Here is a 27,383-nt window from a genome sequence, read left to right as displayed (position 1 = left end):
AATATTTTACTTTCCAATATTTTGGTTCTAGTCAAATTAATTTACTTACCAAATTAAGGATATAATTCATTGTGCTGTTTGATTAGTACTTTCCAATATTTTGGTTCTAGTCAAAATAATTATTTTTATTATTGTGGATCATATTAATTAGTATTGTTTGAAAATTATTTTAGAAATTAAATGATAACTATGCATTTCCTATAATAGATGTAAATAATAATATATTTCCTTCAATAAGAATCATTTTTTTCTTTATAAATACTAAAAATAAGAAATTAAACAATTTACTGTATTTACAAAAGGTTGGCTATTGATTAGATGTTTTCAAATCTATTATTAATATTAAAAAAACTATTAAATCTAAAACAACACTAAATTCAAATAAAGAAAATAATATAGATTAAAAATGAAGTTTTTTTTTAATTGCAATGTTTGTGGTTCTCTTTGTTCCTAGATTTGGTTTCTGTTGAAATGTTCTTACCTTCTCATATTTCTTTAACGGTCAATTATTAAAAAAAAATGATATATTATGAATGAGTTTATTTGTATAACTATAAATCTTTAATCAAAAAAAAACAAATAGACAAACAAATTTCAAAATGACAAAGAAGAAAGATTTTCAATGTTCATAATTGCTAAAATAGACCAAAGAAACACATTTTATTATAATTTCATACCAAACATAGAACATGATACCAATTACAAGAAGTGTATAAATAATGATTTTTGAAATTTGCTAGTCCCTATATATATCAAATGGCGGCAGATTAACAATATCTTCTCTAGCGGTTGTTTCCATTAGGAGGTGGCTCTTGTCGAACATCATTATTGGTCGTTGCAGTGTTGTTGGTCATGTAAAATTCTGAGTTGTTAATGTTGTTTCCTTCATCTTGTCTTTCCAGCGCACGACTCATCAAATCAATTGGTTGATTCATAGCCATGATTGCATTATTAGTCATGTTACAATATTGCAATGGTTGAGAGGCAGACCCAACCAAACCATGAAAAGTCATCACTTGGGGAGAAACGGGCTCCATCTCCAAACTAGCGTTTCCATTGCTACCACTTCCTTGGTATGGAAAATAACTTACAAAGTTTGGATTGTCGTTCCGCATTTGTTGGTAAATTACATGCTCAAGTGGTTTAGGGTCAAGAAACCATCGATCTATTAAGTAATAACTTTTATTCTCCCTGAAGGTGTCGATGTTAAATATTCTCGGTTCTTCATCTGTTTTCCTCTTTTTATCATCATCTTGACCGCTTCCTTCAAAAGCATCATTTGTGGTAATCTTCAACTGCTCGGCTTGCACCTCAAATGGAAGAACTGGTGGATCACGAAGAGTAGAAAACTGCATGAAATTTAGCTTCTTCCTATATAGTATGATTTTATCTTTTGAGAAAGATAATAATGCATGGATCTCACTTAAGTTAAGATCATCAATTCCACGACCATGTTGTAAACGCATCATTAACTCATCAACAACATACTCCTTCTTTTCATTACTCTTCATTATTTGTTCATGAACAGTTTTCATCTTCTCCTCCAAAATTGATTTGACACCCGTCTCTTTCTGCTTTTGCACGAACTTTGGTAAAGCAAAGAAATCGTCTAAGATGCCACGAGCCATCTCAACTGATGGCCACACCATTGGAACAGCTTCATTAGGACTAAAAATGATTAGTAAAGCCCTAATATCACACAGTATGGATAGCTCTTTCACCTTTTTGAGTAAACCTTCTCTCCTTTGCTTTAATCTTCTTGCTCTTGCCTTATCATTCTCTATCCATGCAAGTTTGACCTTTGCCATGGTTACTATTTGATTTCAATCTCACTCTTTTAAAATATGATTGTTATTGGATGTGTGATGAAAAACCGCGGGAAGTCATTTATATAGGGTTGAGATCGACAAGATTTTGGAAATTGATACTAGTCAAAGGTGGATGATTCTTAAATATGTAAAATTAATTACTATTTAATGAATTCAATCAAAAATTTGTTTCTAATTAGTAAATATAACTTTCTTAAGAATTGAATTCAAATCTAAATTAAAAATTTACCAAACTATATTTGATTTGACATTAAATCATTAACTATTCGCTTAAACCAAATTAGTAGACCAAAACTAAAACTCGAATTAAACCACCAACATGTTTTGCATCATATTACTTACTATTTCTTGAATTATTTTGGAAACTATACATGTTGACTAGACATTTCTTTCTATATAAGCATCAAATAAGATTTTCATAAAAATAAAAATAAAGTGTTTTACCTTATTTGTACAACATGTTGACTATTAAATTATTTATTTGTAAATAATGTTAAGATGTTTTCTTATCAAATGTTCTATTAAAATTATAAGATGACCTTTATTTTCTTTGAAAGTCAAACTCATTGATTTAATTTAGGAAAAATCACGTTTTAAACCTTCAAAGTGTTACTGAGTAGCACTTTAAACCTCGAGAGAATTTCACTAACACTATAAACTTTTAAAATGAATTTAATAACATGTTAAACCTTTAAAATAATTTTACTAACACTTTAAACCTTAAAACTAACTTTCATTTTTGTACCGACATAACAAATAACGGAATAATAATATCCGTCAAGGCGAAATAGTTTAACTATGTTGGTTTAATTTAAATTATTACTAGTTTTAGTTTATATAAATAATAAAAAGATAAAATAAATAAATTTATGTTCATCTTCATTGTAGACCAAATTTTTAAGACGTTACTCTTCACATTATTAATCTTTTTAATAAAAGCATCTCTACTGGATTCTGATTCAAATCGATTGACTTCTCATTGGAAACCAATGAATCTTCTAAATATATTGTCGTCTTCAATTTTACATTGTCAAATGTTTTAACCTTACCTCTGATTCTTCATTTTTTTTCTTTGATATATTTTTAATTTTTTTTTCAATCGTCATAAATAATTAAATTAAATTAAATTAATTAAACAAGTATTTAAATCAAACTAGCATAGTTTAACTATTTCACGTTGATGGATATTAATGTTCCGTCATCTTTCGTGGTGGTACAAACAGGAAAATTTGTTTTAAGGTTTAAAGTGTTAGTGAAATCATTTTAAATGTTTATAGTGTTAGTGAAAATATGTCAAAGTTTAAAGTGATGACAATTTGAAAGTTTAAAACGTGATTTTCCTATTTAATTTATATGTAATAATAGATTGGATGAATGGCGAGACCCAACTATATCTAAAGTGTCAATATTGTACCAATCATAGGCTTCACCGGTAAAACCGTGTCCAATAATGACCGATCCAATGATCCTCAAAATAAATATTTAAAGAAATGCCACTACAGCTTTAACGTCCTGATTCAGACTTAAGTGAGCGTCGCGGATCTCGAGGCCAAAGGTTTAAGCGAAGGAATGATAATACACGAATGTCATGTACCTAAGAATATTTCCAAATCCAACATAACAATATTTGCTTCTTCAGATTTAGGAACTTGAGAATAAATAGAAACTTCGATTTAGGATCAAGAATGGTAAAACTTATTTTCCAACTGCTTCATTGGGATCACTATAAGATTATGCGGTAGAGTGAGTTTTGGTGATCATTCACTAACACTACTCCTTGAATCACTCACATATTGTATGTTGTTAATAACCTGCACTGGTAAAGTCTCTCCAGTTCAATCCTTTAAAAAAGGAAAATTGGTAATTGAATTATGTCAAAAACATTTTAATCCTAGTTTTTTTAATGCTTTTCAAAACACAAATATTTAATAATAACTATAATCAATTTTATGCTCCTTTCATAACAATAGTTTAGTTTTTATTGATTTTTCGTATACAGATACAAAAATTAATAAATTAAATAGAGTATTATCCATTATTTGGTCACGAAAGACTGTTCTCATAGACTAGTGTTACTTAAAAGTTAAAATCAATTATAGTTGTAGGAGTTAAAAATAAAAATAAACATCAACTGATTTATGTTAAAAATAAAAAATCTCATGTTATTAGATCATGTGTTTTAAATTTTTTAATAAAATTCAACGTTACGGAGTGAATAATTTGAAAATCTACTTTAAAATCTCATGTTATTGAGATTTTTTTTAAAGGTTTTTTTCATATTTTTAAGAGATTGTAGTGGATATTAGTAGATTTACTTAGGTTAAAACAGAATTTTGAATCACATGATTTTATGTGGTGCTTGAGAGAATTTTACTATAAATAATAATATTTTTTTTAAAAAATTCATCCAAAATCGTTAAAATCATATAAAACTAATTATTTAGTGAAGTGCTTAGTGTAGTGGTAAGTACTAAGTCCAATTGTTGAATACACCATCAATTGTTGAATAGACCGATGTTGTGCTCTAATAGTTGACAAACAAAAAGAACTATTTATTTAAAACTCAAACCATCTTTAGCATGTTACTAAAGACAGCTTGCTTCTGAAGTTGTTTTTGTAAACTTTTATCCTCCTAATTGGATTTTCAATCACGGAATTATATTCTAATAAATGTCTGGTTTACAAAAAAATCAGCCAAAATACACTTCCTCCTAGCTAATATCATATGCATCGAGTTCATTCACAAAATAATTCGCTCTAAGAAAAAAATAAGTACCAAAATATTTTGGTGAGTTATACAATACCATTTATTATTTTGTGAACTACTATTTGATAACAATACTAATTTAAGAAAATCCAGAATCATAAAAATGCAAGAGGTTTTCATCAGCTTTTGTGATCGTAGAAGATGTTTTATTTTGCTAAGATATTTTTTTTATAAATACAAAAATTTCATCTATCTTTTGTAAAAGAAATCATCTATCTTTTGAAATATCTATTTTATAAGAATCAAAGTAACACCTATTCCATTCATGTGTATCTTTTAAAATCCAGTTTTGGAATACATTTTTAACATCTTGTCTACATTTTGATACAATGCAAAAGACTATCCCTTTGTAAATTGAGACGATCGCACTTGGATTCCTAATCTTTGCACTGGATCCACGAGAAGCAAATTCACCGGAATCTTAGAATTCCGACGAGACAGCTGGCGTAGAAATCGCTCTTTATAAAAATTTCCACAATTACAAGCTATGTCTAACTAAGCCATACTCCGCATCCATAGAACATAGTCATACAAACGTACTTCAAATCCACAAGCACCTTACATTCGTAGACTCCAATCACCGCACGATATTCCTTCGACATCCGACCAGACAAGCCATTTGTCTCCACTTCCCGAACCAAGCTTCACTTAATCATGTATTCCAAAAACTACCTCATCTAGTTATTGAGTGGCATAACCAACCGTCCCTAGCAACCGAGTAACAAAAGAGGTGGGTCTGGAATATTTTATTTCGTCCAGCCACAAACAACAGTTCTCCATGAATACTCCGATTAACCATCAAATCCTCCAGTTTTGATCGGTACCTCCACCTGGTGTCGATCGTCACCCATCACACCACTTGGGATCCAACACACATGGTGTCGATCAACACTGACACCCTCGACATTACCTCTTTTGATCCTCCCTCGACAAATTCTTATTCCAGCCGTTTTTCTACGACCCAAACAAACATCAACATGCTGGTGTCGACCGACACCACCTTAGTGTTGTTCCACACCCATACATTGCAAAAACACGTTCATGGAAAACGTTCATATTAACCTTTGGTTAATTCAAGGTTAATTCACAAACTAACCGTTCACAAATCCACCGTTGGATATAAAGCCTATAGTACCACGAAACTCCACACCAAAGTTCAGATAAATCAGATTCTGTTTTATCAGCTAAATGTTGCTCCGATGTATCATCTCGGACCAATCCGCGCAGTCCATTCGCAATGTCCTTTTCTTCTCTTTCAAAAATCATTTGACTTCCGTCTCTTTCTTCTCCAGCACGAACTTTGGTAAGGCAAATAAACTGTCTAAGAAGCCACGAGTCGTCTCAACTGATGGCCACACCACTGGTGCAGCTTCATTTGGACTAAAAATGATTATAGAAAGCCCATACATCACACAATATGGTCAACGGCGGACCCACTCAGGAGAAAGGTGGGTCACCTGATCTGGGTAACTAATTAAATAGTTGGTTTTTACATGTGTTTTTGTAAAATTTCAGTAGCACAGATGGTAAATTCTGTATTGCTGACCTTTTCAATCCCGAGTTCGAATCCCCAATATGTCATATTAATATTTTTTTCAGTAATTGACCTCCCTAAATTTTAATCCTGGATCCGCCACTGAATATGGTTACTACTTTCACCTTTTTGAGTAATACTTCTCTTCTTTGCTTTAAACTTCGTGCTCTTGTGTTGTCATTCTCTACCCATGCAATTTTTACATTCTTTCTTGCTATGGTCATTATGATTTTATTCTCTCTTTTCAATTTTCGTTGTTTTTGGATGTGATGAAGCAAAAAAATACGCTAATTCATTTAATAGAAATGAAATAAAGAGATATGATTTCAGACACTGATGATAGTTAGAGGTGGATGGTTTTTAGATATATAATATTAATTACTATTTACTAAAAATGTGTTGACTGTTTCTTGGATTAGTTACGATAAACCGAACCATTTCGATCTAAACTAAATCGAAAATATCAATTCAAATACAAAAAATATGCCTTTGATGAAAGGTTATTTTCGAATATAATAAAAAATACTTTAACCGATTATGAACCAAAATGAAATTAATATCTTTTCCTATATAGATAGCTTAAAAACTACTTCAAAGCTAAATCAAAATTCTACCAAACTATATTAGATTCGGTTTGGTTTTACAATGATCATTTTTCTAAAATCAAATCAGTCAACCAAAACTAAAATCCGGATTAAACCACTCGCATGTTATACATTTCCTTCAATATAAGGATAATTTTCATAGAAATGTTTTAATAATTACTTATTTTACCATATTTGTACAATTATTTTGTCTCTTGACTTTTGTTTTCATTAGATATAACAAAAGGAAAAAGTTAAATGAAGTTTATAAAATGACATATATTTCTTAAGAAGTCTAAAACAACATTAATTTTGCTCTACTTTAAAGAAAAATCTTTGTATTCACCCCTAGGTGTGAACCTTTGTATTCACCCCTCCCCTCTCAACCAATCAAAATGTCTAATATTTTATTTAAAAAATAAATCAAAATTAAATTAAAAAGCAAAACAAATTATGGAATCAAATTCTGTATACTTTTATTTTAAAGAAAGTTAAATATTGGTTTGGTTTAGATTTTACAATTAAACGAGATTATGTATCGGTTTGAGTTTATAAATGAGAATTAGGGTTTAGATTCTATAATTAAAACGAAATTATATGTCGGTTTGGGTTTACAAATGTGATGGTTAGGGTTTAGATTTTACAATTAGAACGAAATTATATGTCAGTTTACGTTTACAAATGAGATGGTTAGGGTTTAGATTTTACAATTAGAACGAAATTATCTATCGGTTTGGGTTTAAATTTTTAATTTTATAATAATATATACAGATTTTATTTCTTAATTTTATAAAGGGATGAACGATGAGGTTCACCCTATGTCTCTTAAAATAGTGTAAATCTTCTCTTTTAATGCGGTCGTGCTTGTAGGTTATTTTTGAGTCTGAATGTGTGTGATTCTCTTTGTTTTATGTGCTTGTAGGACAATCTTCTCTTTTATATATATTAGTGATTCTTTTTGGAACATTTTAATAATCGGTCCGAGATTTCGTTTAGAAATACATTGTTTCTAATTCCGTTCAAAGTACTCTTTGTTAATTACTCACAAAATAAATATTGACAACTAATAAAAACAATTATTATCCTACATAAATCGTCCACACAGCCACAAATTTATTACGCTTATCAAATTTATTACACAGCCACAGTCATTGTTGGATACATCTTCTAAACTGGGCTGCGTCGTTTTGTGAGCTATACAAATATTGGTCATGTCACATACAGTAGTAACAGTACTGAATACTAAACACTCTCGATTGCTAAACCAATCATAGGCTTTACCGGCCGTAACGTATCCAACAATGACTGATGCCCAAACGATCGCTGATTCATGACAAGATCCAAAGTACATACCGAAACAAATGCCTCTACAACTTCAACGTCCTGATTCTGAGTTAAGCGAACGTCCCGAGTCCGAAGGTTTAACGGAAGGAACGATGATACACGATCGTCCCGTACCTAAGAAAAGGTCAGAAAGGTAGTTACCTAAATCTTCAGGTGAAAATCTGACAATGTCCTCCCACTTCTCCACCTGGTACTTCCCATAAAACGACGTCGCAACAGTAGTTAACTTCTTCGTCAAGGAACCTTTTAAATCGTCTCTCAATTTCGAATCAGGCACAACCCACTCGCTCTGCTTCTGAAACGTTTCTTCAAACGCCTCGTTGAACCGCGTCAACCGCTCTTTGGCCACGTGTTCTTCGAGCATCTCCTCTTCATGATCGGAAAGTGACGTAATCACTTCTCCCCAAGCTATTTTCTCGTATTTTTCTAGGTATTGCGTAACTTTACCTTCGTGATTCGTCACCCACTCATCTCCCAAAACAACTCTCAGATTCGATGTACGTACCTTGGAGATCACGTAATCGAGATTGTTGGCTAAGAAGAGGTAGGAGAGAGCCATATCATTATAGATTCGAGATTTTGTGTCGATTTTACCAAAGCAGGACGAGGATTAGCCACGCGAATCTTGTCGTTACCGGAGAAGAAGAAGACGAAGTTCCGGTCTCTCCTCCTTCTTTGTTGTCTTCATCATTGTTCCCGAAGTAATCTTCCGGTAACGGCAACGTCGATTCAGTGAGAACTCCGGCAAGACACACATTATAATCCGCGAGGAAGACTATGAAGTTCATTACGTACCTGTTATTATGAACTTACAAGCTTTAGAAGATTCGAGACTATCTCACATTTTAGGGTTTTCTTTATACTAAAAAATATGAAACTTCTTTTATATGATTAATATGAGAATTTGTTTATATGTTTACCTTGTGAGCTGATGAACTCCACCTCCAGGGATTGGCGATTTCGAAGCTTCTTTTGTAATAGAAGCTTCGAATTCGGCAACCATTGTGTTAATCGCCTCACCGAGATTGTTGAGAGAATCAGCAGCTTGTAAGCGGACAGGAGAAGTCGAATTATAACTAAAAATCTCTTCGATTTGAGGAAGAAGCTGCGAGATAGTTTGGTAAACGTCGAGAGTCAAGAAGATCTCCTCTACGGTTTTTTTACATCTTGCAACACTCACGGGGAAGACAAAGAGTGTTAACGCGTTATCTAACGTAATCTCCGTGAAGCAAGACTCCGCAACGGAGACAGATGGCGAGAACACGTGATCACATAGGATACGTTCTCCATCGAAGAGATTTGTTATGACAACTTTCGTAGCTTCTAACCACTTCTTGATGTTCTTCTCCATACTATCCCAATCCAATTTCTGAATCTTGCCAAAACTAAGATTCTCAAACCCTAGGTTACTCAACGCTTCAACCATGATTGATCTTCTTATTTTCTTGTAAATCTTGACACATTCGTTTTCGTAACCGGACGATATCATACAATCCGCGATCATTTTCAAATCTGTCATAACATCAGCTTCTTCGGATTTAGGAACTTGAGAATAAATAGAAACTTTTTTCCTCGGGTTGAAAGATGGGGAAGATCGAACGGAGACGGATTCATGATCAAGATTTTGTCTGTTCGAATTTAAAACACGGTAAAACTCTTTTTCCAACTGTTTCATAGCGAGAGTTACAAGATTATGCGCTCGAATGAGTTTTGGTGATTCAGGATTCACCAAGACTACTCCTTGAATCGCGTATTGTAAGCTGTTGATGACTTCGACAAATCTTCTTCCTTCCGCACGATTATCGGTTGAGAAAATGGAAGAGAGGGAGCAAGAAGATGAACTAGATTGATCCGGAGAAATCCATTTTCGGGTGAGAGATTCAGCTGCTTCAATACTATCCATTAAAAGAGACTCAGAGAAGCTTTGGTATGGACGTGGTTTTGACTTTTTCCCTAGGGTTATAGACGGTTTAAATAGTAGCATCATTTTGTTTTTGTTTTGTTTTGTGGTTTTTTTTTTTTTCCGTTTTCTTAGTTTTGTAAAATATGATAGAATGTGATGAAATGATGTTTGATTTTTTGTTTTGGAGGTTCTAAGGAAGTATGTTTTTGATTGACTATTTTTATCTTTGAGGTCTTTAATTCAATTTCCTTAAAGCATGTGGTTATCCTCCATTTACTCTTTTTTGTTAATTGTAGTTTAAGAACTTTAGACAATTTTTTTATTTTAAAATAGTCAAAAATCAGGGGATTTGGAAACGCTTAATCTATTTAGGATTTTTTGTCTTTTTTTTTGTTTGAGCCTCAGATATTTTGAGAATGTTGTCAATTGTGGAATGTAAAATTGAATTCTTTACCTTTTGAAGAAAAAATAATAAGGTCGAGGAGAAAAAGTATGTTACGAGGAGAGACTACGAGTTTATAATAAGAATTTCGATACTTCTTCGGGAACCCTAAGTGAATTTTCTTCCTATACTTCTTCGGGAACCCTAAGTGAATTTTCTTCCTATACAAGCCTCACTGATCCAAACTATGAGATTTGTAAATAGGTCCAGACTCCAGTTTGATGCACAAAATATTCATAACACGGTAAGTCAAACTCATTTCCAACAGTCAACATAAATAACACAACGAAAATTGAGAGCAATGCAAAATATCAAATTCCATAACAAGGTTAATCAAACTCATCACTAAACATAAACAAACCTTAATGAAGCAGATGAGATAATAATACTGACTACTAAAATTACCAGTATTACTATGAAAAAAAGAGGTTTTGTTTATGTTTTTTACCATCAACAAATTCTATTATATTGATTTCGACATTGCTGTTAGCCTTAAAAGGAAGTCGTTAGTACATTCTAAAAGAAGCTGAAGAAAAACGAATCCTAGTTGCCTAGTCATTTTGGTGACTCATTGACTCGTTTCCCATGCAAACGAGGAAAAAAGACCAATATTATAGAAATAGTCACTGATTGAAAAATAAAAGTTGACCGTTCGTGTAACTATTTGGTCATATATTGTCTGAAAAGTACTTACGTTTGCTCTCAAAATCACATAAACCAGACGGGTACACGAGGTTGACTCGTACTCAATATATAGTACATGTGTTTGTTGAGTTGGATGTTCTGAACTTTTATATTTATTGATATTGATATTGTTTAATTCAGTTTTAACGTAATCAATCATGATCATCAAACTTAATATCGGTACTCTTTCAATTAGTTTTACTATTGAATGTGAAACTTTATTTAATATCAAGATTCATGACGGGGACATGACTCAATAGAACTAAATAATAAAAATTACAAGAACATAATAATTCAACATTGCAAAATATATAATATAGACTTAATAAAACATCACTTACATACCGAAAACAAAAACAAAAAAAAACAAAAAACAAAAAAAGTTTAGCTCCTTCGAGGACATGGTAGCGATGATGATGTTTAGACACAATCCTCTGTTTTGGAAGTCTGAATTTCCTATTACCCATTGATGTTTAAATAAATTGTATTAGCAATTCATTAATAAATAACTAATCTACTGAGAATGTAATGAGTTTAGTTGCACATAACGAGTTACCTTCTTGATTATATACTCTGAGCCTCTTTGTTTTTGGGCCTCAGATAATAAAAGTATATGCCGACACAAACACAAATGATCAAAATGAGAACAACAACTACGATGATATTGACAAAGATATCAACATCCAATGATCCTACTTTCTTGCTCTTACGTTTCTTCTTCGAACCTGCAATTTATTTAAGTCTGTTTATTATATAAAATTTAATGGATTAAAGGATTAAGAATCTCTATTGAAGGAAAATAAAATGAAGTTATTTATTTAATTTAGAACCTTTTTTACTTTTGCTTGAAGAGCTCTTAGAAACTGCTGCATTCTCAACCACTTTAGAGCCATCGAGAGCTTGAGGACTTGAAGCTTTTACTACATCTTTAACAACATTCATAACCGATCCATAATCATTCGTAGCCATAACATCACTTTCATCTTCATGTCTAAAAATAAAGAAAGCAAAATAATATGTGTGTATTTAGTTGCAACCAATATAAAAAAAGTGAACGATATGATTATGAGATGTTCTTACTTTGACACATCATATGTTGTTGAATATCCGGAAATTAGAGCGAGAGAGACGAGTACGAGGAAGATGATGATAGAAAGATTGGAAGCCATCAAATTCGTACGTCGCCTTGTGCTTAATTTGCAAATGTGAAAGTTTAATATGAACAAATGTGAAAGATAACTTGACTATATATATAGTCGCTAGTATTTGTCTACGCATGGGTTTGATATGTTGAATTGCTTTTAAAATTGATTATTTGTCTGTTTTCATGCTACACAAATTTAGTGTTTATAGTATCTTGGAAATAAATGTTACAATATGTTTTGCAGATTTCAGAATTGATTTAAATCTTTTATTTTTACGTAGAGTTTTGTAATTGTTTAAATTTTATGTGTTGTGTAACATACTAACTAGTTTTGAATAAACATCTAAGTTTTCACTTTTCAGTAAGCATTTCTCAATAATGACATGTTATTTTTGTATGGAATTATATGAAAATAAGAATATGAAAATTGTATGATTCATTAGATAGCATTATTTTTATATGTAGTTATTGAAATTTTTTGTAATTTCATTTTTTAGTATATGGTGATAGTATATATTAATTAGTAAAAGTCTGAAGTTTAGACACTAGCTATATTATTAGTTTGCTTCAAAAAAATTTAAATATTTATATGATATTGGACATGAAATCATTTCATCAATTTCCTCACATAGGTTTCACAGCAAAACTTTAATCATCTCTTAAATTTTTGATTCTCTAAAATTTCCTAAGCAACCAAAACCAAAACTGCTATATATTCAAAATGTTGTGGATTCAGTTCATATTAAAAAAAAAACAGAACAATGTTTCCCTATGATTCACTTGATGATTACTTGAGTCGATTCCAGTTGACAAATTATTCTTGGATGGATACAACACTGAACCATACCAGTGATTCCGACCCGCCAGCCGTCTTGTTTTCGGTTCTTGCACCCTTGGCCTCCGTATGCTTCCTACCACAAACAAAACGACTCTTTCATTTTCAGTTTCTACCCAAGTTTGGTCTGCACTCCACTTTTTTTCATCCTAATCACCCATTGTGCAGCTTAATGGTATCATTTGTTCGAAGACTGCATTTGAGCGTTGAGCCACCATTGGTCCTAGTTTTGTATAAGAGTTCTTTGAAAAACCTGCTTTTAAAGTCACCTAAAGAAGACCCTTTTGGAGGAGATAGTTCGACGAAATCCGGCATTATGATCCTGCCCCTACTGTGCGGTGGTTTCCGGTGTTCCCTCAGCCTCTCCTCTCCTTTGCGCCTGTCTACCAAGCTCTCTAAATTGTACTTGATCAACTTGTTGAAGCCCCTTCATATAAGCTTGAAAAATTGTGGCATTATGACCTCAACTCCATGAAGTAGTGGTTACCTCAATCTCTTCAAACAAACCCTATCCAATTCTAAAACCGCAACCATCAGTCCGGTTGCTGATAACCAGAGTTCTCTCCAAAGTGCTCGACCCCTTGGCAAAGCCCTACTTCGGGTATACTGTCTCATTCCGGTGAAATGATCTCCAGTCTTGGCCTTTCTAACGCCGCTCCGTCTTCGACTCAAGACAGTGGCCACCTCAGTGACCTGTTCATGAATGATGTTTCGATATTTCTTGATCTCGCAAGTTTCAAATTGCTCTCCAGCATCTGGTTCATAGCTCTCAAATTCCTACTATCGACTCTTTTTATCTATCTATGTATCCTTGTACGTTATTTTAAACCTTGGGATTTTACCCTCTATGTCGTTGGTTAAACATTTCCTCCTGCTTGTATGTTGCTTTTTTATTCTAATGGAATGAAAACACATGTTTGTTATTAAAAAATAAAATTAAAAAATTAAAAAATTAAAAAAAAAAAAAAAACATTCTCGAGTTTGTAGACATGTTGAATTTTTCAGCTGTAGTAATTTAAATTTAAGAAAATATGTAATCTTTTCATTTAGTGAAAGTCTCGTTAACACATTTTTTATGTAAATAAAAACAAATTATTTCTTCAAAAAACAACTTACCTCGGTTTCCTACAAGAATAATCAAATGGTGTTGCATTGGCGTCATCGACAACGTAATTACCTCTTTTTCCAGAACAAAAAAAGAAAAAATAAATAAATGATATTAATACCTAAACACACATAAAAATTTCTCTATAAACCACAAAAATTTCAATGGATTCGTTAGTGATAAGATATGGTACGAGTTTGATTTTAAATTTTAGTTCAAAAGCTATGAGACTGATTGAAAATAGATGCAGGGAGCTAGCGCTATAGAACGCCATAATTTATTTCTACAGCCAAATAGTGAACCAAGAATTATTATTATGGGCTGTGAGAACCAAATTTTCTGTAGCTAAAATTGAAAAGAAAATGACATTGAGTTTTGGCTTTTGAGCATGTACAGATTTTAGTTTCTGGATGCGATAACACATCTATGTAAGAATCGGAGCACTGAATATATGTAAAAACATATCTCTATTATACAATTTTGGCTTTTAAGTATAGAACACCATAAACAATTCAATAGAATAGTTGGTGTTAATCCTTTTTTTTATTGAAGAAGAAAAAGAAATACCCGTTAGTGTAGTTACTGTGTTGCATGTTCCGAATCGTAACGTTCTCATTGGATGACATCAAAGCAGCCGAAACATGATGAGACTTTATGTTAGAGATACTCTTAAGCTCTGTTTAAAGAAATAGTATTAGTCATCCGTGAGTAAATGACAAATGATTTGCTTGTCAACAAAATAAAGGGGGGCAATGATTTCATCAATTTTTTTGTTTCTCTTAACATTTTGTTAGGTAACTTAGTTTTCAAAAGCTGGCAATCTCGTAACTTAACAGGTTAAATTCGACAACATTTGTCACATAATCTCAGCTTGTTGGAATTAGCGTTAGCCTATTCCTAAAAACACACAATGTGCATCAAACTTTCCGAACATCTTGGACTTTACTCTAAACAATTTACTTTTCTCGAACAACTCGAGCCACTAAAACTGAACTTGAATTTACAATGACATCTCATCACAAAATCAGAAATCTTGAACACATGTCTTCGTTACAGGAGCATTCTGAATGCGTGAAGTCAATGTGAGAGTGATTTCTTCTTTGCCTGCTCTCCATAACACCAAACGTGTCTGAATGCGTGAGTCAACAATGTGCGATCATCAAGCAGTTAAATTAGTTGCAGAAAGGATAACTCATGTATTGTTTAACACATGTATTAGTTGCTGAAAGGATAACACATGTCTTCGTTACAGGAGCATTGAACACATGTATTGTTTAAGACTTGAAGAAGCTGAAAAGATAACTCTACTCATAAATGTTTTCAATAAAATAACAAAAGCAAGACCAAACTGAATATAGAACCACTAAACACTAACATCAAGACCTAGAAGAAGAAACAACAAAGTAGCGCAAAAGTACTAGAGACACTAGAGAGGTGGGAAATAAAACATTTGGAAACCGTTTAAAAAAGCCAAACTTTGAAGCAGCTTCGGATCTGGAAGATGGGTACTCCAATGCCTCGGGAACAGAAAATGCACAAGGAAGTTCGACCAAATCTTCAACGAAAGGAGATAAAACACAAATCTCGGATGAAAGGCAACGGAGGACGCGTGTCTGAGGATAATACTTGAACAACCTCTTCTTACTGTCATACAAGAAAGGATTCCCCTTCTTACAAACCGTCAATGGCCTGAACCAAACTTGCCATGGTTGAGAAGGCACAACACTCCGAAGACTGATGGAGTAAGTGAGGCTCCAAGACATATCTTGTGGGTCGAAGCACAATATCTCTAGTGTCCAACCAGAGCTATTATCGGTTTTGGCAATGGTTAAACGGTCATCAAGGTTAACCAGTTGGTCTGAGTCACAACAAACAGGAGGAGTTGGGAGATGACTAAACTCTTCAGTGTAAAGATCCAAAGCCAGTATACTAAGACGCTCCATCATTTCTAACCAGTAGATTGAACCATTGACAAACGCAGACTTCCTCCTAGCTTCAACATTGTAAGGAGGTGGATTCACTGATCTCTTCCATTCACCAATATTGATATCAAGAATCTCGCAGAAAGGTTCAGGATCGTAAAACATCCTCACTACTTTATAGCTCCCATTCACTATGTCTCTCCCAAATCCCATCACCCACTAACGAAACCTGGTACGGGGATGCAAACCAAACCAAACCTTCACATGTGAGCGAGGGTCGTGTGGTGGGGTCATCGCTGTGTAGATAAACCAGATCGATCTCTTCTTCGATTTCTTCGACTCGGACCGGTGGTGGTGGTCTACGGCGGCCAAGAATTTCGGCTTCTTCTTTTTCTTCTTCGCCTTCTGAAGTTTCAAACGCCTCTCCGCGAACCTCTTCTCCTCGGAATCGATCTCCATTGCTTTGAGACGGTTGAGAAATTGAAGATGGATTTCAACGGCAGTCGGAGGAGAATCTCTTCCACTAGATCATAAAAACTGCGAAATCGATCATAAAAACTGCGAAATCGATCATAAAAAATAGTTATTGACAAAATGTATGGAATCCCTTATCGTTCTAATCATTTTGGAAAGAAAAAAAAAACATGAAAATAGTTTGTAGTTGTAGCAAATGAAGAAATTTGTATTATTCAATAGCAACATCTAAATGCACAACTACAAAAAATTTAGTTAGCCCTTTTTCAAAAAAAAAAAAAAACATCTAGATGCATAAAACTGGCTTTAAACTATAACAAACATCTAAATATTTTGAAGATGGATGACATCCATATATATACAAACATCAATGTCTTTCAATTCACGTATTGTTTTTTGTTTGGATTGTTTTCTACATGCATTATGAATAAATTGGTCAAGAACTTATCAGTTCTACGTTTTAGCCCCCAAAAAGTTGTAGACTCTCCCATGAATAGTAAATAAGTACACCACATCATGGCACGCAGTTACATCTTCGTTTAGCAATTTTAGCTTAAATCTTAATTCCGTTCTCAGGAGGACCTTGGTCAAGTCGTTTCTCAGTATAGTTAGTTTTTAACAAAACTTTTGGTGATTTCACAATTGTACCGCCCTTTTAATATCTTCTTACATATGTAGAGGTGTTGTAGTTTTTGAACTTTGTTCTTTGTCTGACAGAGTTATAGAGATTTCTGGTTCAACAGTAGCTGAAGGATTTTTGCCTATAACATTCCTCGAGTTATCAACAACTCTACTTTTTCCTCCTCCTTGTGTTATCTTTGACGTAAGCTTCTCGTCCGTAGCTTTCCAAAGAGCAGCTTGCTCCTTAGCAATATCCGGGTAGGATTTTATGAAGGAAACATCAGTGGGCACTTTCAACTTCCAATCACATAGCAGAGGCCTTTCTTTGGCAAATACAGTCAACATAGTTTTTATTTTGTCCCTAAGGCGACCAGTTGCTTCAATGTCAGAGTACTTTATAGTTGAACCCTTGCTGAACAGCATCAGGACATGATCCCTGGAAGCTTCTAGAGGCCCGTCTAGTTTTAGTAGCCTAGTTTTGGGAGTCCATAAACCTTGAACTAACCAGGCATATTGTTGGATGACCTTTAAGAAATCCTCGTCTGATAACTCTGGGGCATAATGCTTAAGAACACTGTATTGAAATAAGTGAGGTCCCTGTTATGTCGATCGAACAAGTTAGTTTAGAGGGCTTATACCTATATTTTTTATTCATAAATTAGTAGAAGGATTCATATAATCTTCATCTAGTGAAAACTGAAAAGAACAGCTACTAAATGCAAGCATTCGTTGAGATTTATAATACTAGCTAACAAACCTGGCAGAGCATTTTTTGCACACGTTCTTCAATCGGTAGGGAGGTCAAGACCCTGAAAGCAGAAGAAACACGTAAGAAAGGGTGCAAATGATTTGGTTAAAACAAGGAAAGGGTAGCTGATATATTAAAAAATATATATGATAAGACTGCACCTTTTCCATGAATGTTTCGTTTCAGAGTTTCCCCCACGGCACAAGGAGTTGATATAAAGCTCACTTCAACAAAAGACAAAAGAAGATAGTAAGGAGAAGTTACATAGTTAAAAACACAAGTTGTAACAAGCGAACTTAGTGAAAAAGGAAAAACATCATACGAGCTCATGTTGAAGTCTATTGAAGAGTTGTCATTTGCCATCATTCCTTTAAGATACTTGAGTGAAACCCAATTCTTAAAGGAAAAGGAAAGATATATAGAAGCATAAGTTTACGTAGCCATATCAAAAACAAGAATTTAAAACACTAAACTCAATTGCTGCATGCAATCAATAATTTTTTTAGCTAGGTTAGATAAATGATATCACACCAGTTCTTTGGAAGTTATGGCAGATTCTTCTAGAGCTTCTGCTTGTTTCTTTTTGAATGAAAAATACTGAGTAGACGGTCGGAGCTGTGCAACAGCATGAACAGGATTCAAGTGTAACCGCAAACTCCAATTAAAATAAGTTATCTCACAACTAGAGGAAACAAAACTTGCAAGAAAAGAGAGAGGAAGAGAATATACCTTATCACCTGAAAGAACCCCAATAGCGTAATCCATCCAAGGTGGCTGCTGCTTCCATGTCGTTGTCAAGGTCTAAACAAAATAACAACACCAGAAGAAAAAATGAAAAAATGAAAAAATGAAAAAATGAAAAAATGAAATTGCATAAAAAAAAAAAAAAAAAAACAAAGCCTGCTTGGAAAAAGAAACAAAAAAAAGTCTAACCTGCTTAGTCATACTTGCAAACTCGGAATCATAGTTCCTCGAATGGATATCCATAGACAAATCAACTTCCACCTGACAAGTAGAGGGATTCACTCTAACCTTAAACAAGAGACATCAATAAAGAAAATGATTAGAAACAAAAAAAACAAAATCAGTAGTAAGAAATAAAACAATTAATGAATGAGAAACTCACTTGTTGGCATCGTTCATCCATTTCGTATGGTCGCCAAGAGGGTCTAAGAGGATATTGTAGAACATAAAGCTGACATATCATTGAGAAATCAAAACAATTAGCAAAAAAAAAAATCAAAAAAGTTGGAACAAATCTAAGCTAATGGGTGAAAGAAGGAAGGTAACCTTAGTGTTGTTGGCCTCAATTGATGGATTGAAGAAAACATCAGTTTCACGAACAACAACGTCTTCTTCTTCTTCTTCTTCCCCCAGTGGAATCTGATCTAATTCCATCATCAACTCAGATTCTGTCGTCTCAGGTTCCTTATTGAGTTTAGAATCAATCTCCATTTTAACGGAGCCAATATAGACCTCGGCTTCAACTTTACAAGGGACAGGGAATTTGGCTTCAACATCTTGCGAATCCAAGGGTTTGGGTTTGGACTTTACAACACGACAAGGTGCAAATCTGCGGGTTTTGGTAACCTCTTTTGGTTTGTTGTCTTGGTCATCAAAGTCCATTTTTTACGATCAATCTGTTGGACTCAAAAACACTGAATGCACTGGGACAGAGAGATACCTGGGCAAGATTAAAAACGGTCTACTCATTCACTAACAAAACCCTAATATCAATAAATCATGATCAATAAAATCATGAATTCAACATTCAACTACAAAAAAAAACTATGTAAATTCGAAAAGAAAATTTACAAAATCTATGTGCGTGAAGAGAAAGAGGCATGGGTTAGGTTACCTTTAGCTAAACTGTAGAAGAATCATAGAGAGCAAGGGCTGATTATGAAAATCGTGTGTGAGAGACTCAGCGCGTGGTTCCTTTTTTTTTTTTCTTGTATTGTACACTTTATTATAATTATTGGACCATACAAAAAATGTCATCACCTAATGGGTTTATAAACCGAAGCCCACATAGAGCCCAAATGCATAAACCGCCAAGGAAGAAGAAGAGATGAGACTCCACGCAAACACGTTTGGCACGCAACTAGAAACAACCTCATCCACTTGCGCAGATCATCAATCAGAATTAAAATCAGAAAAAGTGGGAAGAGAATTGCGTATGAGAATCCAAATATTCTTGCAACAGTTTTGCTGGAGGGAGAAAGTATAAAGGAGTTTAGCTCGAGAGAGCCCATTTTCCATTTTTTTTCTTTTAAAATTAAATTGCCTTAGATTTATATGTAAACTTTTTCACAAGAAAAAAAAAGAGAAGAGAGATTTATATGTAAATCTTCTTATAATTAAAAGAGAAGTACATTTGAAGAAATGTCCAAAATGTCTTCACTAGTTACAGCAATTGCCATCGAATTATGACAAAAGGAAACGTTTAATTGAAATCAAAAAGGCCAAATGTGAGAATAATTAATTGATTGCAAAATTAACATAGGATCCGCGTGTCTAACCATGGGTCTTTTAATTGGATCAAATACTACCCAATTTACTAATCGGGTTCTTAAAGCTTTAAATGATAACTGCAATCTTAACCATTCAATCAAAAGCATGCATATTCTCTCTTTATTCCACCGTATTAACTACATGTTCGACTTTTACGGCTATTTCCTAAACAGAATTGCGTGAAATATTCAATCATAAACAATCATTCAATCATAAAAAGATCATAACGATCAATCAATCTTCATATATCTTCTAATCTTCCTTAAAACTATGGTATCTTCATTCCACTTTTAATTTAAAAATTCCTTAATCGGTTGATCGTAATTCAGTTTTGATAGATAAGCAATGCTCAAATGATGAATGAAGCGATTAAACTGAAGACTGAAAGCATGAAGAGTGATAAGGTGGATGGAGGGAAAGCTAGATTATTGCAAGATGAAGAATTAGTAGATGGATGATTGAGAAGAAATACAAGTCTTTTTTATTTGGTTTTAATTGTTGCTTTCTGAACTTTATAATATAAAAATTATTTTTTTTTTGTTTCATGTTGTTTCGTGGGTCCATGGAGATGAGTCAAGTGCGCTTCCTCATTTTATTGTTAATTATTTCGCGAATAAAAAAAAATAGATTCAAACAACAGACGGGTGTGTGTTGCCGACAAGAAATTGTTTCTTCGATAGTAACTAAGAAGATGTCGTTTACAGTCTCTTTTTAACAGGGTTTTTAGTTAAATTATTTTTTTCTGTTTCGTTTTTATTAAGATAGAAACAGAAATAACAAAATGAAAATAAAGGGCATAACCCATACAAGAGCAAGCCCAATAACCGAAAGATTAACCGTGTGGAGGAAGAGTCGATCATGTACAAGTCATTATTCATATATTTAACATGGAACTCCATAAAAATAATAATTACCAAATACATAATTATACTTTACTTCATTTTTAAAGTATTTTTTTTTTAAAGTTAAATTATAAATGTTACACAACTTTTTCTACCAAAACAAAATATAGAACTATTCCAAACTAGGAAAATACACATTTACAACCAAGTTTAAAACTGTATGAAGTTATATTAGTAATACACACTACATTATGTTACTTACATATTCACAAATTAAAAGATTTCACATATTCCTGTAACACACTTTTTACTGAAATGCTTTTTACAATATATTATGTTTTTACAAAATGAAACTATAAATAATGATAAAAATTCTAATAAGATGTGTAAATAATATATAATTAGATATATGTTTGTAAATTGATTACAATACATAAAAATAAAATACTGATCAATTCTATTATATTAATAAAATTGTACTTAAGTCAGGTAATAATTTGGGTGTAACGGGTCGAGTAACAGGACATATAGTAAAAAATCAATACCCTATGCTAGGTTTTTACCATGAGTAAATGAATATAAAATTCATTCATTTATTGGTCCTATTATGCTTCAAAATGGTTAAATACGGATACCAGGTATTGCTCTGCCCGAACTTACTACACTAAAATCATTTTAATACATTAAGATAAATTAACACATTTGCTAAGCAAATACAACCACTAAAAACATGTATATAATTTTAAACTATATAAATAATAATGTGAACTAAACTAATTATAAAATTATATTGTAAATTTTAAAACTGAATAAACTAAAAAATTTATCGCAATAAATTAAAAATTTTCATGCGGTGTACCACGGGTTCCAATCAATTTATTAATATGTAAGTAAATATAAGTAACTAACATATATAATTTTTAAACAATATCCACTAATAATAGTATTAAAAAGTAACATCTAATTAAAATCACATTAATAGTATCAAAATTAATAAATAAACTCTTAACTAAAGAACATGAAAAACAAAAACGATAATTTAGAAATTTTTATCCCGCGGGTTCAAACCTAGTTACTAGTATTTCCACCGTTTGCCATTTTTCTTTTATTAAAATAAGATGCATTCAAAAAATTTATCTGTGATTTATCGAAATCCAGTATGAAACTTAACAAAACATAAATACCGATAAGATAATATTAAAAAAAAACGACCATGATATTCTCACAAATTTGAGGAAAAAATTGTATATTTTATGGAAAATCATATTTATTTTATAAAGAAAAAACGACCATGATATTCTCAGGGCAATTCTTATAAATACTACTAAAATATTTTTTTTTTTAAATACCACTTTTAGTTTTATTTCCTAAAAATACCACTAAAATGAGTTTTTTTCCAAAAATACCACAAAACTAAACTAAAGTTTTCATATTCAAAACTTAAACTTAAATCCCAAATACTAAACCCTACCCCTTAAAACTGTACCTAAATATGAAATTGTCAACCAAAACCTAGATAAATCAATTGTTGTGTTTGTGGTATTTTAGGAAAGAAAACTTCAAGTGTTGTATTTTTGGAAAAAATACTTAAATGATGGTATTTTGAGGAATTTCTCAATATGTTAGGACTTTACTAGTCAATAGTGTGTAATTACCATATATTGGGATATGTTTGAATCATTGAATGATGATGATCTTAACAAAAAGTTCAATAATGATGGATTTCATTAAACTTTTTAAATTTTCATGATTGAATAACCTATGATTTGTAAATTTTACATAAATCACTTAAAATGCTAGATTCAATACACCCTCATTTGTGTTTTTTTGGTACGACTAAAATTAATCTCAGAATTTAACATAGTTTTAAAAAGTTTTAGACCAAAAGAATTAAGAAAATTGGTAAATGAGATGTAATGATATTTGAATTAGTTATACATCGTAACTAATTATGTGTATGAAAATTATATTTTTATATCAATTTCATTTTTATTCTATTTTCTCAGAATTTGGAGCTCCAAACTCCCCTCACACAAGAGATTGGTCTTGATGGTGACTATGATCACTTATCCCTTACAAGGTACGTTCTTAAAAAATTAGTTATTAAAAACACAATATATATATATATATATATATATAAAAAACACAATACAAGTAAGAGGTACATACACTTTTTTATTAGGAATACATAAAATAGTCTATTAACTAGATTTTAACCCGCGGTACACCGCGTGCATATAATTTTTATTATTATTTATATTTATATATTGTATTTTTTTGATAAATATTTGATGTTTTGCAAATAGAGCAATAACTAAATTTTTCGACCGTTTGTTTAGCTAAATATTTATATTCATTTTTAACCCGTAATATATTTCATGACTATTTGTTTGTTATATTTAGTTTGTTTTGTTTAGTGTGAGACTTTATTTTGATTTTTAATTCTTATAACAAAAAAAATAAGGGATCTAAATACATAATAAGTCATTTATACGCTATGATTAAGTCACATTATTCCTAATGATTTAATTATTTTACACAATCTTAGTTAAATCAACTTAATTTCATATGTCAAATATTCTAATATTAATATTGTTGACAAATAATAAAATGAGGATTTAACTCGTGTTAGCACAAATTTAATGATAGCTTATTAATTCCAACATGTTGTCTTTATAACCCATCTATTATCTAGTATTTAGAACTTTTTTAATTTTACATATTCGTAATATTTTAAAATTTTATTAAGTCTATATATTAATTATAATATTTAAATAAATGTGAATCGAAGTTCTCTTTACGTTAAGAATCAAAACTCAGAGGTTTTTGAAAACAAAATAGGAATCAAATTATTATTTTCTTGGTTTGCAAAAGATTCATAGATAGAATATTTTCAATACACAATAGAAGTTGTAGTTAAATATATCATATTTTGTGTTTACATATTGATTTTAGTGTAATTTTTTAGTTGAAATGGAATGTAAAATATTTAGGAAAGAAAATCTGAAGTAATGTTATTTTTTGGAAACTTTTGAAGGATTAATGTTGTAAATAAAAATTTAAATAAACAAAACTAAAAGGACGTAACACAAAATGTACTTGAAAAATGTTAATACAGATATTAATGCAATGTTTACCCTATGTTTTAATTACTCATATATCTATCCCATCTAACTAATAAGAACCTGAAGAATGAATAGACGAAACACTCCCTGATCCATGAGACCCAAAATACAAATCCGAAAGATAATTCCCAATATCCTCAGGGTCAAACCCAACATTCTCCCATAACCCGACCCGGTTCCTTTCACAAAAACCCGAGTATCTCGGTATAATCATCATCCCAACAGACCGTTTAATCTCATCTCTCAATTTCGAATCCGGTACAACCCAACCGGTTTGCCTCTTATACGCCACCTCAAACCCATCACTAAACCGCTTAATCCTCTCCTCCGCCGTCACCTCAAACCCATCATCATCAGAATTGAGTGACGCCATCGTCTCTCCCCAAACGATCTCCTCAAACTTGGCGACATACTTCTTCACCTTCGCTTCATGCTTCTCAACCCAATCCTCACTCAGAACCACCTTCAGATTCGACGATCTCACTTTAACCAAAACGTAGTTGAGGTTGTTGATGAGAAACAGATACGAGAGAGCCACGTCGTTGTAGAGACGAGACTTGGCGTCGATTTTGCAGAGTAAGAACAGAATCAGCCACGCGATCCTCGATTTAACCGGATCCGAGTCCCCGGAGCTCTCTTCTTCTCCCGGTGAAGGCAACGATTTGGTGACGATGATATCGGGGAGTAACTCGCTGTAATCAGCGAGGAAGACGATGAAACTCATAACGTACCTCGTCAATTGATGGATTCCGCCGCCGGAGATCAAATATCTCGACGATTCTTTAGAAATCCAAGATTCGAATCCGTCGATCATCGAAACCACACCGTCTCTTAGATTCGATAAACTCAAATCGACTTGTGATTTGAGCAAAGACGTTGAATCGGAGCTGAAGAGCTCGTCGATCTTAGGTAAAAGCTCTGTAACGGTTTCATAAACATCGAGAGTGAGGAAGATCTTCTCCGGAGATTTTTTATTACATTTCGCCATTTTTTCCGGGAGACTAAACAGAGCTAAACCGGTTTGTAATGTGATTTCAGCGAAAGAAGATTCACGAATCGATGACGACGATGATGAGAAGACGTGATCGGAGAGGATACGTTCACCGTAGAAGAGAGTATTCACAGCTCTTGTTGTGATCCTTATCCATTTACGTATCTTCTTCTCCAGAACTTCCCATTCAAGTCTCTGTATCTGATAAAGAGTTAGATTCTCGAATCCGAGTTGGTTCAACGCGTCGACGATGATCGATTTACGGATTTTTATATAGGTTTTGAAGCATTCTTGAGCGTATCCTGATGAAGTCATGCAATCAGAGATCATTTTTAGGTCGCCCATGGTTTTGGAATCTGATTCGGGAGCTCTCGAAGAAGAGCGGTTGGAGACTGATTCAGGGTCGAGGTACCGTCGGTTTGATTTGAGGATACGGTAAAACTCTTTGGAGAGATGAGTCATTGAGATACGCATTAGATTCTCAGCTTGGATGAGTTTTGTGGACGTTGGATTCACTGAGATTAGTCTCATCATACCCGAGTGTAAGGTGTGCACCGCGTCGATGAATCGTTTGGCTTCTTCGCGGTTTTTTTTGGATGAGAATAAGGAAGAGATGGAGCAGTAAGAAGAAGAGGTGAGAAGTACTTGTGGTGATATCCATCGGTTTATGATAGCTTCGGCGTCTTGGATACTGTGTTCCATTAGAGACTCGGACAAGCTTTGGTGTGGATGTTGTTTTTTTAGCTTTGAAGAAGAAGAAGAAGAAGAAGTTGTTGCTGATAAAGCGAAGAGGACCATTATTCTTTTGTTGATGAGTAAAATAATAATTTATGAAGTGAAGATTTTGGAGAACTGATTTTGCATGTAACGGTATTTATAGTGGTGTGTTCTATAATTTGTGATATGAATTCGTATTATTTTAATTTGAAGGTATAGCAAAAACGTGGGACTAGTATGACATGAAAATACTTTTTACACTAGTCTATTAAGATTCAAAATGTGTATTTTCAACACATTCGAATGTGTAGTTGTTGATATTATGATATAGGTATTGGTGCCCATGCAATGGAGTAGAGAGATATAGATAGAAGTAGGAGTATAGGACCAAAAGAAATGGTTGATGAATACGACAAAACTGAATGGTTTTAATTTTTAAGTAGTATATTTTCTGGTAGTGCATAATTTTTTTTCTTAAGAGTTTTAATTTTAGACGAGTTGTACGACTGGAGACTCATCTACTGATTAAGAAAGTCTTCTAACAACAACGAAACAAAATAATGAAACAATATTGTTTATCAAACTCAAATGACCATAAGCAATATTGTTGAGTAGAAACACTAAGTTTTCTTATATCAAACTGATCGATGATTTAATGGGTTCAATCCGACCATAACCAAATCCATGCATGTAAAAGTCTTAAAAAAGGATCATGGAAAATTGACTAATAATTTTTACATTTTAGTTGAAGATATAAAATAAGTTTTCAAATATAGTTTAATCAATTTGTGGAATTAGTAACGTCATCTATTATCTCGTAAGTCCTAACTGAAACTAAAATAAAAGTTAAAATTGCTCGTCCACAATTTTTGATTTTCTTATTACATCTTTGAGTAAATTAGTCGTGTAAAAAAAGGGTGTAAACCTAGTGTTCTGTCACATATTGGCCTTCCCAATAGATAGTGTAAAACGTTAGTTGTTCCGCCACATATTACGTTGAATGCCTTTTAAATTAGATTGACGCATAAAAATCGGTCAATAAACTAATGATCATGCATGAATGAACAAGTGTTTTATACATAGAAATTATACTTTCGATGGCTTAACTCTAAAGACAGTTAAAGGAAAACAATCCATTGCCTAATACTTTATTTTATGTAGCCGTCTTAATGGTTAGTCCTGGACTCAATTCCCATGCAAACGAGGAGAAAAGGCCAATATTATATAAATAAGGATTGAAAAATAAAATAAAAACTAA

General features: G+C 32.6%; 3 protein-coding genes and 1 pseudogene across 3 annotated transcripts; all 4 read right to left on the bottom strand.

Annotated features, from left to right (window-relative positions):
• Window positions 783–1,808, bottom strand: LOC104753447 (MADS-box transcription factor 21-like). The gene has a single exon (XM_010475701.1). The coding sequence runs from the start codon at window positions 1,806–1,808 to the stop codon at window positions 783–785; it is 1,026 nt and encodes a 341-aa protein (XP_010474003.1).
• On the bottom strand, window positions 7,914–10,098 carry LOC104753446 (annotated as a pseudogene).
• Window positions 17,234–19,562, bottom strand: LOC104753445. Its single transcript, XM_010475699.1, has 9 exons — window positions 19,227–19,562; window positions 19,063–19,131; window positions 18,870–18,968; window positions 18,666–18,737; window positions 18,468–18,611; window positions 18,259–18,332; window positions 18,098–18,160; window positions 17,946–17,997; window positions 17,234–17,785 (listed from the first exon to the last, which is right to left on the bottom strand). The coding sequence occupies exons 1-9, from the start codon at window positions 19,560–19,562 to the stop codon at window positions 17,234–17,236; spliced, it is 1,461 nt and encodes a 486-aa protein (XP_010474001.1).
• LOC104750028 (exocyst complex component EXO70B1-like) lies at window positions 24,389–26,435 on the bottom strand. Its single transcript, XM_010471756.2, has one exon. It carries the CDS (start codon window positions 26,204–26,206, stop codon window positions 24,467–24,469), a length of 1,740 nt encoding a protein of 579 aa, XP_010470058.1. The 5' UTR covers window positions 26,207–26,435; the 3' UTR covers window positions 24,389–24,466.

Source organism: Camelina sativa, chromosome 16 (genome assembly GCF_000633955.1).
Source record: "Camelina sativa cultivar DH55 chromosome 16, Cs, whole genome shotgun sequence".
Taxonomy (NCBI): Eukaryota; Viridiplantae; Streptophyta; class Magnoliopsida; order Brassicales; family Brassicaceae; genus Camelina; species Camelina sativa.
Note: the sequence above shows the minus strand (reverse complement) of the source record. Positions and strands in the feature narration are given on the sequence as shown.